At 40.0% G+C, this 21230-nt stretch overlaps 1 protein-coding gene across 1 annotated transcript in view; it reads right to left on the reverse strand.

Moving 5' to 3' along the window:
- Nucleotides 1-2701: 2701 nt before the first annotated feature.
- PNLDC1 (PARN like ribonuclease domain containing exonuclease 1) overlaps nt 2702-21230 on the reverse strand; it is a 29227-nt gene continuing 10698 nt past the window's right edge. The window contains exons 9-19 of the mRNA XM_042463287.1: nt 17729-17866; nt 16333-16402; nt 15773-15858; nt 13448-13503; nt 12103-12167; nt 9754-9807; nt 7811-7853; nt 5693-5792; nt 5209-5384; nt 3963-4061; nt 2702-3041 (exon numbers count right to left, since the gene is read on the reverse strand). Coding sequence (XP_042319221.1) covers nt 2966-3041; nt 3963-4061; nt 5209-5384; nt 5693-5792; nt 7811-7853; nt 9754-9807; nt 12103-12167; nt 13448-13503; nt 15773-15858; nt 16333-16402; nt 17729-17866 — 963 coding nt within the window. The 3' untranslated portion in view covers nt 2702-2965. The remainder of the gene's footprint in view (nt 3042-3962; nt 4062-5208; nt 5385-5692; nt 5793-7810; nt 7854-9753; nt 9808-12102; nt 12168-13447; nt 13504-15772; nt 15859-16332; nt 16403-17728; nt 17867-21230) is intronic.

Consider the following 21230-nt stretch of genomic DNA (forward strand, 5'->3'; position numbering starts at 1 on the left):
AGTCTTTACCCAAATTTGTGTGGTTATCTTTTTGAGTGGAGATTTTATATTGGTTGCCCTGAGTGTTATGCTCTAGAGCTAAGATGGTCCAATGAGCTTTTCAGTGTGATCATTCTTATAGTATTTCTTCTTTTTCAGTTTCAAACTGTGTTTTAAAAAAGTTTGGAAGATTTCCCATCACACTCCTAAAGACAAAGAACAAAGAGGCAACAACAATGTCTCTTCTCCTGTTTAGTCAAAGTTGTTTGTGCCTGTAAAATGTAATATCCAGTGGAAACAAATTAGAAGTTCAAGAAAATATATTTTCTTATAAGATAATGAGTTCTAGACTGATGAACACAATGACACTTCTACTGCATTATAGGGCTCTGAGAATCTGAGTTGTGCCAGCTGTGCAACGCATCCAGGCTCTAAGCATGGCTTCCTTGCCTCACCCACCAAATCCCCCTCTTCACTGAAATAAAACATGTCCCCAAATGGGGAATTGCAGCCACAGTAGCCAGTGATGTAGATTTGTGTCAATTGCGGGACTCAGCTCAAATTCAAATCACCACAATGACTCAACTTGGACTCAACGCAGCAATAAATAAATGATGCACTGATTCATGACCTGTATATTGTTAGTGACCAGCTTGCTGGCCATTTTTCATTCAGAAACAGCAAGCGTGTTAGACAATGGGCTTCAGGTGGGGGTTGTCCCTGCTGCACACTGGAGAAGCCTCCTAAAGCTTTTGGAGGGGATGAAATGCAGATATAGCATGGGAACACCTGGCTTGACAATAGTGGACATGTAGCTATAGATAGTATTGCAGGGATCAGCATGTGAAAATCTTGGGAGCAGAGATAAAAATGATTGCCTGTTACTGTAGCAAATCATCCACATATTATGAACACAAAAAACAAGATATGTCATTTTTCCATGGCATCAAGGAATTTCCATTTTTTCCTTGGCATCAAAGAAAAATCAGGATGTGCTATTTTTTTCTTGGCACATCCTGTCATCAAAATCTTTAAAAGGTAGAGGTTCCCACTGATACAATTCAAGGTTTTAAATATGCTGATTCTGCTGTTTTTAAAAGTACACTTCACAATGTATTTTAGTCTACTCTTAGGACATTATCACACATGGGGGGGTTTGTGGCTCAGATTCGCAGTCACTCCTGTTCTAGCAATGCAAAGTGTGATGTTTTTCACACCAGATCCAGTGTCACTCCTGTCCAGCAATGCGAATCAAGGTTAAAACATGATGTTTTACCACACCTGGTTGCCTTTCTGTTGCTCTTCCAAAGTGAGGGGGAAGCAGAGTCAGTTCGATTCTAAGCAAGTCACGTGATGTGGATTCAAGCAAAGCGGAGTGAGTGTACATTGTATTACCACACCAGAGCATACTTTGAGGGTTCAACGATTCGAATTGGCACCCTTGCACATGCTCAGTGGGGCTCTGGACGCTGCCCTCCTTCCCTGCCCCCCCCCTCAGCTGTCATCCTTCCCCCGCCGCAGCCAGAAGAGGGATGTTGGGAAATCAGGCTGCGGAAGGAGGCTCTCTCTCTTTTTATTTTTGACAGTCTATGCACATTAAGCAGGATGAAGGGTCAGTTCAGGGCAGGTCAGAGGGAGGGCATGAACGGAGCTTGCACCAGGCACCTCCCCACCACCTTTTTTATTGGGTGACATAGAATGTGTGTGTGCTTGTGCTACTTTCATTTCCTCTTGCTCCTGGAACAGCACCTTATAAGAGGCTCTATTATTATTATTATTATTATCATCATCATCATCATCATCATGTTATATGCGGGTGCTACAATCAGAATGCCAGCGCTACATTTCCCTTTCATTTCCTCTTGCTTCTGGAACTTAAGAGCCAGGGCATTTGCGGTGGAGTACCAGAGCAGTAGCAAAGCTGCATGCCACACAGATCAAATCGCAGTGCAATCGAAGGGAGCTTAGAAGCCAATTCTCTGAAGTCCCTTTTTTATCAGTTTTACTAAAATGAGGGGTCACTTCGGAAACACTGTTGAAGCGCCTTGCAAGGAGCTCCCATAGAAATGAATGGCATCTGATAACACATTCACTTTATGACATGAAACCGCATCATTGGAAGTGCAATCACGTCAGAAATGAGCCGGAACTGAGCCAGAAAACCACCAGAAAGTTCCGTGTGATATACTCCTTATACTTTCCACATTATTTCTGGGGAGGAAGGTACGTATGTATGTGGGAGGAGTTATTAAAAAAAAAGTCAGTGGTAACTGTAACTCAGTTCACAGTAATCTTTGGCTGCTTCCAGTGTGCCCCTCGTTTCCTCCCTGCCCCTGCCCTCAACTGACTGCCTGGCCTGCAGAGGTCACTCATTCAGTGTGGTTGCTAGCAACATCAGCACAGATATCTTGTTCAGGACCATACTGTGTATCTGAGTGTGTACATGGGAATCCCACTCCCAGAGTCTTTCTGCTCTAGTAGTACTCACTGGTGGATGGGGAGGTGAAAGCCTCTTCCAACCTACACCAATCCTGCTTCTTAGATTGTTCCCCCCCCCCCCCCCCCCCCCCACTGTTGTCTGGCCTTCTCGCTCACCCACCCCCTGCCAGCACTAGATGCAGCTCCTTCTGGACCAGATGGATGGGAAGAATGAAGTAGAGAAATGTTTCCACTGCTGGAAAATCTTTTTAAAAAACTACCAAAGGAAGCAAGCTAGGATTCCCATTCCACATTGATAAAGATGCAACAGGGGTGGTTGGATACCGAGTGTCTTCAAGCAAAAGCTTGAGAGATGTTTCTCCATTTTCCCTATCCACTGCTTGATAATTATCACCCTTCCTATTCTCTTACCACCCTAGGAAACAAATAAAGGTTTGAGACTATGACAAAAATCCAAATTATTTTAATCATCATGAGTATTACTTATAATAGGGATGATTGGGAAAGACAAGAACAGCAAGGAGAAAACTTGTTTCCTATAGATGGTCTATTTCACAACACAGTTGGAACAGCCTCCAAGCAAGAAGGCCAGGAGAGACCAAGAAGCCACAATGCCACAAATTCTGGAAAAGAAAGAAGATTGTTCAGAACACCAGACTCCAGAATAACGATTTTATTCTCTGCCTCACCTTTCAAAAGAACAAGCAAGATTACACTTCTCTTCCACTGCCTGCTCAGAATATGTGACTTTTTCTTAACACTTACCTATTTTTAATTATTGGTTTCCACTCCTAAATTACTGAAAATAAATATAGATATAAATTTAGCTTGTTTATGCCGTTATGGCTAGCAAACTGTTAAAACTGCTAAAACATGTTCAATTTGTCTCTCCTTCCTCATTTGGTTTCATCTTCTTGAGCTTTGGGTGAATTAGGTTTCACCTAGGCTAGGGACAGGCGACAACTGAATTCAGAGGAGAACTATTCCAGCAGCAATGGGATCTGGGAGCATATTTTACAAAAACAAAAATCCTGATGCCAACATGAATGCACAAGCTGCATAAAAATAATTTTGGCTCTTGGAAACTACAGGCCAACATCTGGAAGGCCATGAATTGCCCACCTCCTGATTTATGAGATTAAACAGGGATATTTTCAGATTTTGGGTGGGGGGGGTAACTTTGTCAATGAAACAGGGGAAGAAAATCAGACTAGACCGGTCTAGGAACAATCTTTTTTAACACAAGGCAAACTAGTGCTGTATTGTTAAGAATTTCTAACATCAGAGACAAAAATACAGTAACTCATGTGATGGAGAAGAGGCAAGCATCAGCATCATACAGAGATAAGCCTTCACACCACAGTTGCTGACTGAAGTTACCTGATTTGGTTTCATGGGAAACTGAGCGGAGAGGAACCCCAAAAAGTGAGATGGTAAGTATTGCCTAATTCAGGCCTAAATCAGACAGCTACTGTTTACTCTTTACGAATGTTGCAAAACTCTAGTAATAAAGTATGCTTTTACATAAAGTCAGTCTTACTTACTTGAGGAAGCAGTTCACCTGTGGGGAATGCCTCCAGTGGTGGTACACGGAAATCTGTAGGTTGGGATGATTTTTATATTCTTCCAACACCACCCTGACACTGCAACAATTGAAAGAAAGAAAGAAAGAAAGAAAGAAAGAAAGAAAGAAAGAAAGAAAGGGAAACACAAAGAATTCTGTCAGCTGATACAAATAGTTTCAAAGAACCAAATGTTATGTTGGAGTAACTTTTTCTCAAAGTTTCCCCCTCTCCTTTGAACTGCTCCTCCAATGGGTGCATTTTTCTTGTTAACTAGGTAGATTTTTCCTAACAGCAATGAGAGAGGAGAAAAATAAGACGTGTGTACAGACTATGGGACCATTTCAGCACAGAGCAGCAACATATGATATGTATTTTATATGTATTATCCTATTATTTCTTAGATTGTACACCATAGGCAGGTTTACTCTTGTATATTTATTGTTTTTATGTACAGCGCTGTGCAAATCTACAGCGCTATATAAATAAACAACAACAATAATAACAACAACAATATTATCCATATATTATGTGGCATGGAGCAAGTCTTCTATAGATACTGCTCACGAAATGCAGCTACCATTCACCATATGAAAACAGAGAGCACAATAAAATCAATTTTGCTATGTAGGTATATAACAATAACTAGTTTTACAGTGGGCCCTTGGTATTTGCTGGGGTTTAGTACCAGGACCCTCCATGGACAACAAAATTTATGGATGCTCAAGCCCATTATATACAATGGGGTAATAAAATGTGCCCCTTATATAAAATGGCAAAATCAAGGTTTTTCTGAATATTTTTCTTTTAATATTTTCAAGCCATGGATGGTTGAATCCATGGATACAGCAGACTGACTGGACCATGTAAACAATACTACAATGCTCAAGTTAAGAACCAGAGTAAGGTACTTGATAACATACAAAAGAAACCCCAAATCCACAGGTGCGATAAATTTTTTAAAAAATGGTTACAAATCCATGTATGTACTCCATTGGAAAACTTTACATGTTATTTGATGTTAACAGCAATACCTTTGAAATCTGAGAAAAAGCATAAGCTCAACACAGGACAGAGCAAACACAGCCGCTGTCTAGCACATGAGCTGAAGTCACTTTGAATTTTGATGTTTTGGAAGTGAGACCCTCCTTTGTCCAACAAACAGCAAGGGATATCAACTATACAAAACGACAATTGCGAAGGCAGGATTAGGATTTTGATGACATACTCTCTAAATCTATTTGACAGCAAGAGAAACTGGTTCATTCTTAGCCACCGCACATCAAAATTGCAGAAGATTCTTAACTCTTGATGGATCTGCTCTTCATTCACCCCTGGCCATCCATGCACATTAGCTATTAGAAGTGGGAGGTGTTTTGTAGAGTCATCCATGCCAGAAAAATTCTGAGAAAGTAAATAAATAAAGTTAAACTTTCCTTTGATGATGGCCCTAGGTGTCTTCTTTGAAGAGATACAAATTCTGTTGAGGAAAAATCTGTCTCACTGGCTATGCCCAGCTTGGCTCTCTGTTAAGAGACACCTCCCCCCCAAAGGAGAAAATTTAAGAGGCCAGTTGCGGTTCACAGAAATCCAACTCCCCATCCTTTCTTTCTTAGAACTTGTCCACAGAGCAGCTTCTTAAGAATTTATGGACTATTGAAGTAGTTTCCCTGCAAACTGCTAGTCAGAATCATTTTGCATTTCATACTCACAATTTTCTGAACACCACCTCGGATAAGGTTCACCTGATTCACATATGGAGACAATACACCAAGGTACTGGGGAAAAGACTGGGCAGTCTTTGTTTGATCACTAGTTTAAGAAAAAGAAATGAATTTTGAAAAATGTTTTGAAAGGAAGGATATAGTAAAAACCTGGAATGTCAAGATGTAAGGTCTTAATTAACTTTTCTTTAACTTTTTTTTGGGGGGGGGACATGGGTTAGGCTTTAAATGTCTACATTTTGTTGCTCAGCAAAGTCTTTTTAATAGAAATGAGACATGGGCAATTTGCAATGTGAAAAGTAATAATCTTACTAACATCTACTGTAAACTGCCTTATATTACTATCTTGAATGGCAGATATAAAATATATTACATGACATGTACATAAATAAATGAACAGGCAAAACAACAGATCATTGTCCGCATGTTAACAGTGTTCTCATTGATCCTTCCTTCCTTCTGTAGTTATACCAATAAAGTTTGTCCTTCCATTTCTGCAGTCTGTTTTTAGTCAGACATCCTGAAGAAAGAAAGGTATCCTTACAGTTATAACTTTTAGAGCAATAAATATTAGCTGTAAACTAAGTGTCTATAGGTTTTTCAGGGCTATATGGCTACATTCTGGAAAAAATTTATTCCTGACGCTTCACCTGCATCTGTGGCTTGCATCTTCAGAGGGTGGTGGCATGGAAGTGTGTAGGGTATATATACTTGTGTGACCCTTGGTTGGGAGGAAGTGATTTACATGTTAATCTGTGTGTTGGTCTGTTGTTGAATGAAAAGACCTCAGGGTATGCATGGTGGATGTGTCTATTTAATTAGCAATCCACTGTCTGTGGGGAAACACCTGACCCTGGGTGGCCACACAGCCTGGAAAACCCACAAAAGCTATGAGCACTGGCCATGAAAACTTTCAACTTCACATGTGTCTATACTCAGATTATACTAAATCATCTGAATATTCTACTAAATTATCTGTTGGCCATTGTTATGTTTGTATCAGCTTCACTAAGGTGTGTGAAAACCATAGCTAAGTTGCTTCAGGGACACTGTAGTAGCAGGAAAAGAAGTTTTTTTAAACAAGAAAAAGAAAAATAGGCTTGGTGGAATGTCCCTTCTATCTTAGGCAGTTGCTTACCCCATCTTGTAATTTTATAACCTCTGGAAAAAATCTCAACCTCTGCCCTCCCAAATTGTTTCTTTGACATATTCTAGAAATACAGCAGAGAGTCAGCTTGGTGTATTGGTTTGAGCACTGGACTACTACTCTGGAGATCAGAGTGTGAATCTCCACTCAGCCATCAAAACCTACTGGATGACCTTGGCAAATCCCACTCTCTCTCAGCCTCAGAGGAAGGCAAAGGCAACCCTCATCTGAACAACAACATTTTTTGTGCTCCATATACCCTGGTTATAATAGGTGTACGGCATATCTCTTGCAAACAGCAAAAACATGTCGCTTGTATACAGGTCCTTGTAAAGAACAATAGTAACCTGTTTTCAACAATGTGAGATATGAATTTAAATTGTTACCATTATAATAAATCTGTGCAGAATGCAATGCTTCCCCATTAGCTGTTTTCTACTTTACTGTATGTGGCTGTCTTTTAGATCAGCGTTTTTCAGTATATAAGGAAACAGCCTAATGTGAAAGTGAGAAACAAATCCTAACAGAAAAGTAGTCTGTTACCTAGAAATGTAGGATAAATTTTGGTACAACAAACCATTCATCTACTGTCTCAGCTTCTATGCTGAACCCTTCAGCAGTAAAAGTAGCAATGTAAAACAGATCTTGGCTTCCTGTAGCTGAGATAAAGTACTGGCTTCTGCTCGCAGAGAGATAGCAGAGACTGCTCTCACTTTCAGTCCATGGATACTAAGATATACTCTGTTCTCAGCAAAATTACTACCATCCATCTACCATCCATATACCAAGTCTCAAAATCAGCCAAACTTTTAGCTATGTTTGTAATCCTAGTATGAATGTGCAATATTTTATTACTGCAATTCTTAAACTTGTAACTTGAAAAAAATTCTTTCAAGAAAAACTTACCTGACCTTCAGTTAGCTATGTAATGACAGTTAAAATTTAAAATTATCACTTACCAAGAAATGTTGCAAAGGATCAAATGAGCAATTTTAAGAAGAACTAAAAGAAAAAGAAATTCATGTTTATGTCAATAGTTGGTTATGAAAAAAAAGAACACAGGGAAAGTGACTTGTGATAACTGCAGCAGTGGAGTATGTAGGTGAAATACCAGAATAGTTTCCCTTTCTATTAGTGGATCTACAAAAACAGGAAATATGGTTTCAAAACACCTCTAAACAAAAATCTAACTACAGTGGCATCTGCATAACACTACAAGTTATGAATGCAGGAAGAAACAAAAAGATTTATTTAGGTGGTCAGACCAATTATGTTCAAGAAGGCTTCACAAGATCCTGAAAGAACTCTGAGGTAGTCCTCTCGCCTCCCCTGCTTACGAAAAGAAATTATATCCAACCATCTAGAATGCTTAAAAACCATGAAGATGAAAAGGCCTATCGGACAAAGCGTCAAAGAGAAAACTATGAGGGCTTGGTTTAGTATCATGTAATGGATTGGTTTTCTGACAGAGAACACGAAAATAGGTTCATTACTTGATAGACCTGGCTCTATAAAAATGGCACAAAATTCTATACATATTAAGAAACATCAATTTGCTAATTACTGCACACAGAGCCCTCCTTTTCTAACTGTGATGTTTTTCTTTTCATAACATATGGACTTCAGAACTAACTGGCTATGTATGTTGGAGGGAGAAGACAAACAGCAATCCCTACTGAGTTAGGCCAGCTAAAACCAACAGGCTGTCACTCAGGAATGTCTTCTTAATTGCAAAGGTTAATTCTGTAATTTTTATGACCAGAACATACTTGAATTTTGTTGCTTTCTTCCTCTCTTCCCTGTTCATATTATATCTACATATAAGGACTTCCTTCTTCCTGTTAAATCTACCTGGAAGGACAGGGATTTTCTTGTTTTGCTAAACTCTGTACAGTATTTTTAGGATCATCATCATCACCATAATAGATGTTACACCTGAAGCATGTGTTCTGAAAGCTTTTGTCACAGATGTTTTACTTTCCAAAACATTCTAAAGGAGGTTTCTAATATGCCTGAAAGTTCTCTGGAGGTTCCAAGTTGGATATTGGCAACAAATTACATGGACTATCCCATATATTAAAACTGGAAATATACCTGCTATAGCTTGGGTTGATATTGATATGTTTGCTTGCCGTTTGAATGAAATGAAAGTTGGAGTGACAGCACCTACAGTCATTAACATTTGTTTCACACCAATTCCAGGCAAAATAGACCCAAACCAGACTTGTGAGAAAAGACAATTAGTTGATCAGCCTCATATTTCCATGAAAATATTTAGTACAGCAACCTAAATCTAAATATCAAATCTTGTCCAAACTGGTAAATATGTTTCCATTCAAGACAAAATAATAATAATAATAATAATAATAATAATAATAATAATAATAATAATAGAGAGAGACCTGAAGCATTTGCTCAAGCAGTACTTAAAACTGATGAATCAGATTCAGAACCTTACTATGGGGGCTAAACAGACAGGCAAAAAGAGGTGCTTTCAGGCTGACCTGAAGGTGTAGCGTTTAAATGATACATGCCTTGAAACCAGGAGGAAAGTACCCTCTAGACACCTTATGCAGAGAAAAGCCATTTCAAAAAGCAGCAGCTTTTCCCCGCTTCTTCCTGGCTTGAAGCCATATCATGTGGTCATGACATGAGCACTCCAGCTGCCTTGGGAGCTGGTGGTGTGGTTGGTGGAGTTTCAAGCCACTTTTTCCTGCCCATCTGTTTCATCCCCATGGTCTTCATTTTAGTCCAGTTAGATAATACACCAAGTTGTGAACTCTGTGATCAAGGATATGGATTTATATAATATAAACAGGCAAACAAACACTTCAGATTACAGCATAGATCAGTAAAAAGTTCTATGTAAAGGAGTAAAATAAACTAGACATTTCATAAATACCTGATCCGCAGAGGAATGCATCATAGGCTGCTTCATGGGGACACTTCTTTGTGGCTGACAAGTTTTGAACAAAATTAAAAAATGCAAAAAGTCACCATAGTGTACAGAAGGTCTTTGAGATCAAATCATTTTTCTACCAGAAGAATTAAAGAAATATGTTCCCTTTTCACTTTATGATCCCATTTCTTTCCTAGCCAACATGAATGCACAGAGCAGATTAGTCTCAACACACAGTAAGCCCAATCAATATCATCAGATTATATTATCAGGCTCCAGCATCTCGGGGGCTTTCCAGAAACAGGTGTACTGTATTTTATTTGAGACTATTCACAGAGGGACTCCATTCAACTACTTTAGTGCCTTCTGGAGCAGTGGGTTGCATCAGAGCTTATTTACAGTAAGCAACTCACAGCTAAGGAGGTGAATTCTTAAGGAACCAAAGAAGTGCTACAGTAGTTTGTTTCTGTTTCCTTAACTTTTATGAAATAACAAAAACATTTTTCATGCAAAGAACCATACAAATATTCAGGTTGCTGGATATCTGGTAGACATGAAATGCAGCAATGACAATTAAATCCATTCCACTTCCAGGCTGTAATGCAACAAAATGTGGAAAATGCAAAGTGTGTGTGAATAATTCTATAAGGCACTGTATGTACAGGAACTGGGAAGGGACTCTTCATGACCTACATGTTATTGAATCAGATTCACAGGCCTAAATCCAATCACTAGCCCTAACTAAATGTACTAATTTACCTGTTTTGGTTTATCACAGAGCAACTGATTCAATATATCCACTCTAATTGTGACTAACAATTGCATTTAGCCCACAATGTCTTCAGCTTTGTTGAAAATTCAGACTGCAGAATCCACACATGCAAAGCTGATAAAAGACTTACCCAAGACGACTCACAGGTGTAATAAAGATGCTTCTCCCAAGTATTGATTCAGGGTGGTGAATACTTATGACTACTTACTCATGTTACCAAGAGGTACTAGTCATTATTTGTTTTCTTAACTTTTATACCATAATAAAAATATTTTGCACCTTCACCATATTGATTACCTTGGAGTTTATCAAACGAGAGGAATTTCTCTTAAATTTGAATGAAAAGAAAGTGGGGCCAGAACGAATTCACTTAAAGTCGCTAGTTTCGCGCAATTATGTGAATACACATTGCATTCGAACTGGCTCCCCATTGCCCAAAAATAGCATGCCATTGCCTGAATTTGCGTGTGGCAGTCTATCACGCAATAACGTGAAACCCCATGATTGCGTTCGGACTAACTTCCCATTGCCCGAATTTGTGTGTAGTGGGTTATCACGCAATAATGTGAAATCCCATGATTGCGTTCAGATTGCCATCGGATTATACTTCCAGTTCCCCTTGTCTGATAAACTTACTTGTGTACATCAAATGGTAACAATGTCAATTAAATTCATCCCAGTTCCAGGTTGTCAACACAACAAAATGTGGGTAAGTCAAGGATGGGTGAGTGAATATTTCTGCAAGGCACTGGACATCCTTTCCCACAGTCCGATAGAACAGAATCATAAGACAGCTCTGAAAAATCTGGAACTGCCCCAGAAGTAATTCATCACTAACTTGGCCAACTATTCTGCCAGTATTGTGAGCTTCCAGGAGCAGTAAGGGGACAAAGAGCCACACAAATATTCAGTACAGGTATTCTACTAGGAACAGAAGCATATCCCATTTCAACAGCTTTATATGAATGCATCCTGCAATGAAACCAGTAACCCCGCAATGAAACCAGTAAAACTTGTTGAGCTTAATTTTCCATCCAATCCTAGCTTGTAACTAGTTTCAATGGGCAGTTTAGGACTTCAAATGGAATTCAAACTACTGTAAATACTCATGTATAAGTCTAGAAATTTTAGTCAAAAAATTGACCCAAAAAACCAGTGTCGACTTATCCACGAGTCAACGTAAGTACTGCACTTTAATTCTTATATATATATATAAAAAAAGGAGCCATCCCCTTTCTCTGAATAAAAGACAAAAGCTTAGTCCAGCCTGGTAGCACCAAAAAGAAGCATGGATCCCCTCTACTCTCCCATCTATCCAGTTATGCCTGCCAGACTTTTCTAAGTTCTTTGGGATCATTTTCTTTTGCATCATCCTTTACATCCTTTGTTACATGCCCCTATGTTTTACCCTTGACTTATCCATGGGTCATATCAAAATCCATAATTTTGGCCGCAAAACCTGCCCTTGACTTATACATGAGGTCGACTTATAGTCGAGTATATACAGTTGATCGAATATACCTTAGATATATTGGTTTTTGACCAGAAGCCAGAAGTTTAGTTTCCATAATTAGACATACCATATCTGAGGCAGTTCCTTGAATGAAAGATCTCTGGACAAGACTGGTTTGTTGTATTTATGGCACTGTTGAGAGATATCAATTGACAGTTTTCAGCCTTATTTTCTATTTGTGACAGTGTCATTAATCCTCCTTGTCTGTTTATGCACTGAAATAATAAAACTCAAAAAGACAGACTTATGTTTTTTCTACTAGATGAGGTGAGCTAATAATGTAAAGTCGAAGGCTTTCATGGCTGGCATCCATAGTTTTTTGTGGGTTTTTCGGGCTATGTGGCCATGTTCCAGAAAAGTTTCTTCCTGACGTTTCGCCAGCATCTGTGGCTGGCATCTTCAGAGAATCTGAAGATGGCAGCCACAGATGCTGGCGAAAAGTCAGGAAGAAACTTTTCTTGAACATGGCCACATAGCCCGAAAAACCCACAAAAAACTATGGATGCCAGCCATGAAAGCCTTCGACTTTACATTATTAGTATCTCTGTGTTAACTATTCTGCCATTCAAAATATATTTAAGGTAGAGTCTTAAGATGCTATTTAGTTTGCTTTTTCTGTTATTTGCTAAATTTTAACCCAAAAATAATTTCTGTAAACTTCTTATTTTTCATTCTAAGATGATGAAGTTGTTGTTATTTACAGGAGCCAGCTTACAACATATTTAAATGACGTTTGTTTGTTTTTTTTTGCCCAAAGTATTACATTTCCCCAAGATCATAGAATTCTACAAATTACTTGCCTTTTTGCTGCTCCTTAAGTTTACCATGGCCTGAAAGAGATGGCATGGATGGAGCAGCCTCGTGCCGGTCCAGCGCCATTTGCACCATGGCAATCACACATGCCTGGTCCCAATCTGGGCCGCTGCCACAGTCTTGAACCTGGCCGCTGGAAGGAGCAGATTCCATCCACACCTTGACCCCGTTCTTCTGCAATGGCATGGCATTGGTGCAGCTTCAGGCAGCATTCGGGGCATGCGTGATCTAATCACCATGCACCCAACACAGCCTGAAGCCACGTCATTTTGCCCATGTGTTTCAGGCCTATGATATCTTCTGCATGAGGGGCTGCCTCACTCAAAAGAAGAAACTCAACTGTTAAGCAAATGTCACATAGTCTGGTCTTCCATCAAATGTCAAGCTAAATTGGAGACACCTACTTCTAATCTAAATGACCAGCTGTTTTGAGGATAGGATCCAATAGCAAACCAGCTTTTCAATTCTGGAAGGCTCAACTGAACCAGTGTTGAATGAAATGTGACTATTAATAAGAAACAAAAAAGCTGTTGACATTCTTTTTCAGGCAAACAAACACAATGAGAAAACCCAAGAAGAGTTTCAAAAACGTGGCTGACCTGCAAAGCACTTCATAAACTTCCAAAAGAGTAGAAGCTTGAGGAAATTGAAATTTCTGTTTAAAGGGGGAAAAAAAAGACTTACAGTTCCCATGGATGTGAAAGTGTTAAAGACTTGTACAAGAAAAACGGAGAGTGAAAAGCCAGGCATAGATCATAAACAGCTCTAGTGCAGCCTAACTGGTCTGAGGCTTCTTGTATTTTTGGCTGTCCTTCTGTCTTTGCCCTTTCCATTCTTATTCCCTTCAGAGATACACGATTATTGTATTATTCATTGCTGAGTAAATTCTAAACCAGGGGTGGGCAAACTGTTGCACATGGGCCACTTGTGCACAAGAGATCATTTTTGGAGCCCTGACATGCCCTTTAGGGGGTGTGGGGAAATTTTTGCCTTATTTTTATCTCCTTTGGACATTTTAGGCCCAGGAGAGACCTTTTTTTTAAAGGAAATAAATAGAAAGTGATCATTTGCTGTTAAAACACGGTGAAAATGCTTCCCATATCCTGTGGAGGAAAGTGTGGAGTATTTGGGGTCAAAAAAAGTTTTGATTTTTTTCAGGGAGAGTAAGGCGGGTTACAAATGGCCCTCAAGGGGCCGTTTTCCCGCCGCCGCCATTCGCTGCGCAGGGAAGCCCCAGCTGCCAGACCGCGAGGCTTCCCTGCGCAGCAAAAAAGGAGCAGCGAAATGCCGCTCCTTTTTTGAACGCGGAAGTGGCGCCGCGAGGGGTGGAGTGCGCCCTCGCGACGTCACTTCCGCCGCGACACGTCTGGACGCACAGCGTCCAGTACGTCAACATGGCGGCGCCCATGTGGATGGGCACCGCAAAAAAGTACGCGCTCCGCGCGTACTGGGAGGAAGGGCCGTCAGGAAGGTAAGAACCTTCCTAACCCTAATACGGCCCTTCCTAACCCTAGTACGCGCGGAGCGCGTACTTTATGGCGGTTTGTAACCCGCCGAAGTGGGAGAGATGTAGCTCTCCAAGGTCTCCTGAGATGCTAATGCCACTCCCCACCCCCAGCCCATTAATTCAGAACCCCTCAGTTGGAGGTATTTCCATCTCATATTTATCAGCTACACTGGAAATACTGGGAGCCTATGGAGTTTGGGCCCTATGCTAAAATATGAAACAGGGACAGCTTTCATAACCCAGTTAATGGAATTGGAATGAGTATGAACAGAGATCCTGGCAGTCTCTATTCAAGGACTGGCAGTCTGTAACATACAAAGTTCTAACAAGTCAACACATTTTTCCACCTCTGATCCAATTTGAAAGAAGCCCAGAAATGTCAGTCAAATTGAAGGCAATGTTACATGCACACTTCAGAATTCCTACTGAATTTGATAACCATGGTTAAGAATCCAGTTGTCTTAGCCAAGAGTTTACAACATGTTTTATACCTGCATGCAACAAGACAATGAGTGACCAGTTCATAAATTTAATGGATAAAGAAAGGAACAGAAAAGCACTAAGTGCTACTCTCTTCAAACACTACATCTTTGTGATCTCTGCTCCTCAAAGAAAAACTGTTTAGAAACGTGTTACTGCTCTATTACTTAAAGAACAGATGTGCAGCTTCAAAGGTTCACAGGGAACACACACAGAGGAATAAATCAAGTGCTGTACCCCATTGCTTTGCAAGATCAGTTCTTCCTCCTCGCATAACAGCACATGTGAGGGCCCTATGTGCTTTGTTTATTTGTGCTGCTGAATCTGCTGCTAGAAAATGGCAGAAAGCTTGGGGTCGCAAGTAACTCACAAGACACCCACCCTATTTGCATGTGAGAAAGACTTTGCTGTCACCAGTTACTGAACATAAGCAAGCATATGAAGCCATATATCTGGACACATATTGTCTATTATAATTTGCAGTTGCCTTCTATAGTCTCATGCAAAAACCTTGCCCAGCCTTTGACTGGGATCCTTTATCAAGAGAGGTTGCTTCACTTAAACTCTGGGCTTCCTTCACACACAGCACAGGTTGTATGAGTGAGCTTTGTTCTTGTGTGCCTTCAAGTCATTTCCAACTCAGGACAGCCCTAAGACAAACCTATGCCAGTGTTTTCTTGGCAAGTTTTGTTCAAAGGGAATTTGCCTTTGCCTTCCTCTAAGGCTAAGAGAGTGGGACTTGCCCAAAGCCACCCAGTGGGTTTCCATGGCTGAGCGGGGATTCAAACCCTAGTCTGCAATCTTAGCCCAATGCTCTTATCACTATACCAGGCTGGCTCTCAGCATGACTGTGCTATGGGTCTTCATTTTGGCATAGTAAGAGAAGTAAGAAAAGTGAGTTAAAGCATCCTTAGCCAAAACAGAGAATGAAAGTTACCTTCCAGGTGGCTTTTGCAATGTTTTTGGTGTCCAAGAGAACAGGAAACAGGGTGTGCATGTTCTTTTTAAACTCCTCATAGTTTTCTGAAAATGTAAGCAGAAGAGGAAGACAGGGAGAGAGAAGACAATAAATATAGTTTCTTAATATAAAATTCATTAAGGTACCATAAAACTGACCAGAAACTGAAAATGAATTTATTCCTTAAATCAGATTGGGCAAAATGTAGCCCTGTGGCCACATAGGACACCCAAAAGCTTTCTGTGGCCCTTGACTCCTCTAGAATCCTTGAATTGTCTTTTTTCTGACCTCCTCTTATAATAATACCCCTTTTAAAAAACTGGACATAGACCACCAGTCACTTATTTTTAGTTAGCTGATTTTTTGACAGTCCATGTGGCTTCTGGAAGGTCTCAGAAACAGAAAAGTGGCCCCTTAACCAACTGCAGTTGTCTTGAGGTAAGAATGAGAATGAATTATCTAAGAATTAAGGGCAACTATTCACCACCATGGGACGTATAATAAATACCCTATGTTATTGGCGCTTGAAGTGACATTACCAGGAAGGGGGTTGTAGAATTTCTCATGTAGATGTAGAAGATCCATCAGCATATTGTGTCCCACTAGTGGCTGCGGAGACAGAAAAAAAGCAAGATACTACGAGACCATCAAACAAACTACTGCAGTTCCATCCTTGATGCTACATTTTTGCACCCTTTACTTAGAGGCTAAGAGAAGGACTGGACCATAAGTGCCAGCAACATATTTTAATAAAGAGTCTTTGCTCCTAAAAGCAAAACACACAACACAAACTGAGCAGTAGTTCTAACTTGCTGAGACAGAACAGCTACACCCTCTGCCAAACTTATATTGTAGGAGTTTGTCTGATTGCCAAGTTTAAAATGTGTGAAAACCCCCTTGGCTGTAAAAGGTTTACATATAGTGCAAAGAACAATTTTAGCTTCGATTTTCCAAATGCAGAAAAATGGAGATGGCACATACACTTGCAGTCAAGCCAGCTCCAACATGTAACCCAATAAAATTAAAGTCCATGTAACATGTTTGAAAACATTAACATGTCAGCTGACACAGCTGAATAATAACCCCAGTAAGCTAGTAAAGAGCTCTTGTAGCACCTTTTAGACATGTCAGCTAACACAAATTTGTACTATTAAGCATAATAGACAGGGAACCAGAAGAACCATGGTTAAAAGCCAGGAACATTATCAAGGAAGAATGCAAGACACTTTCGGTGAGCAAAAAGAAAGAGAAAATGCAATAGATAATTGAGGAAATGCTTTCAGCAGTAAAGGAAAGAAGAAAAGCAAAACAAAAGGGTGATAAGAACAAAATCAGAATCATGAATGCAACTGTTCAGCATAAAGAGGACTGCTATAATAATCAATGCAGAGAAATATAAGACAATAACAAAAAAGAAAGAATGAGAGATCTCTTCCACAAAATTAAAGATCTCAAAGGTAAGTTCAAACCAAAGGCCAGGATGCTGAACTTGTCACCTCACCACCATACCAACAAGTTTTGCATTTTGATGGCTATTTTTAGTCTGATTATAAAGGTCCTTCCTGGGTACCAGTTAACTCCATGTATCTGAGGAAGTAGATCAAGTCTATAAAAGCTCATGCTACAATGTCTTTCACACATTTAGTCTCAAAGGTGTTACAAGACCCCTTTACATAATGATATTCCAGACTAACATGATTGTCTTTGAATTCTACCCAGCAAGCTTGGTATTAAAATTCTTACACTGTTATTAATATATGGCTCCAGAATCATTTCATGTATCAATTTCAGTTCCTTTCCCACCACCCACCTACTACCATCAGTCTACTGTCATGAGTGGCTTAAATGCTTGCCTGATTATTATTGTGTAAGAAAAGCACTGTGTGCACTGTGTATATTTTTGGTTTGTTTTTTAAAAAGGGAACTGGGATTTACCTTTTTTGCTTTAACAAGTGTCTGGAAAAGATTGGTAAAGCCTCTTGCACAGAGAAGAATTTGCTCTTTTTGACAAGAGTCATAGGAAGTGTTCTCCAGAAGCCAACGCTGGCGTGGATCCATCTTTTTTACCAGAACCTGGAAGAAATCAGTACAGAAACCTCTCTCTCTGTGTATATATACAGTGAGTGAGCGAGCGTGTGTGTGTGTGTGTGAGAGAGAGAGAGAGAGAGAACTTGGCACACTGTCAATCTAATATCCTACCAATTTAAGTAGGACCCATGTTCAACAAATTTATATCTGGATCTAGCAAAGTGTCAACAGATGTGCTTTATAAGACAGGAAAGGAGAAGCAGACAGGTTTCAAGAGCTCACACTCACAGACTGATGAAGTTTTTTAATAGTATGTACATACATTCTGGTTTACTTCCTTCACTGTCTCTTTAAAATAAATTTTGACATGTTATTTTTGTGATGGCTTTGCAACACAGGTAAGGACATGGCCAATTGTTTTTTAGAACAGGCAGAAGTTCAAAGAGTGGTATGTGATAGGAACAATAAAAACAACCTCTTAACAGATATTCATTACTACATCCCTGATTAGAAACAAGAAGTGTGTATTTACTGTATTAAAAATTGGATGGACAGGTGCCATCCTATCAACTTTTATACATGTATTGCATGGCTGCATAAAATCACAGCAAAGGACAGCAGAGCTAATTTTGTTTTGCCTCCAGTGGCCCAAAGGCCTTGATTCAGAAATGTAAAATTACAAAGGATGCACTAGCTGAATCGCTTTCACATACTCTCAAAGATTCAGCAGAATTCATGATTCAATGTTTAGACACAAAAATCCAAACACAGAAACCTGTCCAACGGTATAGAAAGGGGCTCAGGAGGTAGCAAGCGGAAAGCACCTATGGGGGTTGGTCCTAGCCCTTTCAAACTCACTGTCTTCACTGTCATCCTCGCAGCTCACCTTCATGACCTGTTTAATGTCTTTGTTTTCTCTTATATGGATGACTTCGCTCACAGAAACCCTAAATACCTTCGCTCCGTCTGCCTTTCTGTCATTAGCTATTTACAAAGTTTTGGCATCAGAATAAACTTTGACAAATCAACACCAGAACCAGTTCCTGAAATTCGATTTCTTGGACTATGGATCACAATCAGACGTCTAAAAGTGTCTGAAGACTACAAAAAGAAATGCTTGGACATAATTGATCAAATCCATACCACTGAATGGTATGATTGGAAAATTTTACAAAGGGTTGTGGGACCCTTTTCTTGCAGGTTTCTCCAATTTAAAATGGACTTTTCTGATTCCAATGTATAATGCTATAGCTAAAAAACAAGATGGAATGTTTTCGAATGTATACATTGATTGAAACATGTAATCAAAAACTTAAGGCCAAAAATTTTAACACCAAAAGTAAAAAGGCCTCAACCATCCATTGCAGTAGATGCAACTCTATATACTGCAGGATTGTTCGATTTCAGAAATCATAAAAGCATGTCAATAATGTTTAACAAACAAAGAGACATTCATTTACAAGAGTTATTGATTACCTGTATTGATTGTTCTGTACTTTGCTCCCAAGGCTGTCCTCTCCGATAGCATGTATGTTTGTCATGTTAACCTTCCAAGGTCTACCTGTTCATTTTGCAATGATTGCTCAAGATATATTGAGCAAGACAAACATTTACTACGTCAGATCTGAAGATAATCCTGCTGACGCTCCGTCCCACCTACGGCCAATCAGGGGATGCCATGTCGACACTCCGTCTTACACCCCTCTCTATAAAGTGCCCTGGGTGCCTGTGATGCACTAAGATTACACCCTTCTCCTTCGGAGCTTGATGGTCTGTATTGATTACATCACAAATTGCTGTTGCTTATGCTGTACTAGACCTGCGTACCATTGAAGAAAATTCTTGTTTCTCTCTGCTGTGCAATGAATACAACAATCCGTGGGTATGCTTTAGAGACAGTGCGTTTTTTGCCAAATGACTTTTTCCCAGGGGTTTTAGAACTGCTCCAAACAGCGTATGATGCTTTTCATGAACACATGAGACAATCTGATGAGAGTGAACTTTTACAAGATCATTTAACTTCTCTAACTCAGGCTTATAGAGAGATCTGGATCCTAGCTCCAATCACTGGTTATTTTGGAGTGTTGGTGAACTATTTTACAAATGTTTCCATTGCCTTAAATAGACCAGGATCCACAACCCCACAATTAAGTCCTTTTAGTAGAGAGGTTGCAGAAGCGTTAGCTCAGGCTCCAGGGGTAGCCCAACCCGTTGCTACGGGTAGGGTATCCGAAGCTCCCCCGGCAAAAGCAGATTGGCCTGACCTGAAATTGATCAGACCACATTCAATACCTGACATTTTTTCACAAAGACCTGGTATTGATTGGATTCGGGGTTTAGAAAATGCTGTCACCAAAGCTTTGAGGACTCTTCCTCCTGGAGATCACTGGCATACTATCACAAATCAAACTGCCCTGGTTGAGCCTGATTTGTTTTTAGCAGCGGCTAATCTTGAAGTTGCTGGCTCCCTATTTTCAAAGATTGTGGAAGATAACATACGCATCCTCTGGTTTAATACGCAATGTCTCATGTGGGGTGAAAGACCCGTACTCACTTATGTGGCAAAATTAAGGACTTGGATTGCAACTCCTGCCAAATATAGGGGAACTGCCCCCCAAATAGAAACTGTGTTTGATGCTGTCCGAGATACACCGCAAGGACTTGCAGCAAACCCTCCACAAGCTCGAGGACATTCTCGACGCAGAAAACCAGGAGAAGTTTACAAAACTAAATCAGTCTACGTATCCAGGTCCAGGAGATCCCCTTCTCCACGTAAGAGATCTAAGTCCAAATCCCCTGCAAAGGGAAAACAAAATCAAACATGTTTTGGGGAAATTGCCAGAATTATATCAAAACCCGGATCAACCATACAATCCAGATTGGCAAATTCCTGATTTAAAATCTACGTTTTTGGACCCAAAACTAAAAGATGAGATCCCATCTTCTAAATGGAAATATATATTACCAGCTAGGTTTTGGCCAAAAAGGGTTAAATATAGGCCTATTGCTCAAGGCATTTCTGATCGATACGTAGGTAATGAGCAACCACATAGAAAAAAGATCAGAAACTATTTGGAGCAGTTGTATTTGACAGGAACATTGTACAGGAGAGAGAATGCACATGAATTTTCTTTTGTAGGTACTCCTTATCCTTGGGAGACCATCAAAAGTCATGGGGACCGGAGGCTACCAGGAGGCAGCCGCAGAAGGCGCAATCGAACTGATAAAGATTTACAGAAGCTTCGGAGCTTTTCTGAATCAGAGACCACCGACGTCTCCTTCAGTGACTCAGCAGACAGCAGAAGTCCGAAAGCTGTTTCCTCTAGAGAATCAGTTCCTAGCTGGGGCCTACGTCCGGCATACACGGCAACTTAAACAAACAAAATACAAAGGAACTTGTCTTCGTCCA

Source organism: Sceloporus undulatus, chromosome 1, assembly GCF_019175285.1.
Source record: "Sceloporus undulatus isolate JIND9_A2432 ecotype Alabama chromosome 1, SceUnd_v1.1, whole genome shotgun sequence".
NCBI lineage: Eukaryota > Metazoa > Chordata > Lepidosauria > Squamata > Phrynosomatidae > Sceloporus > Sceloporus undulatus.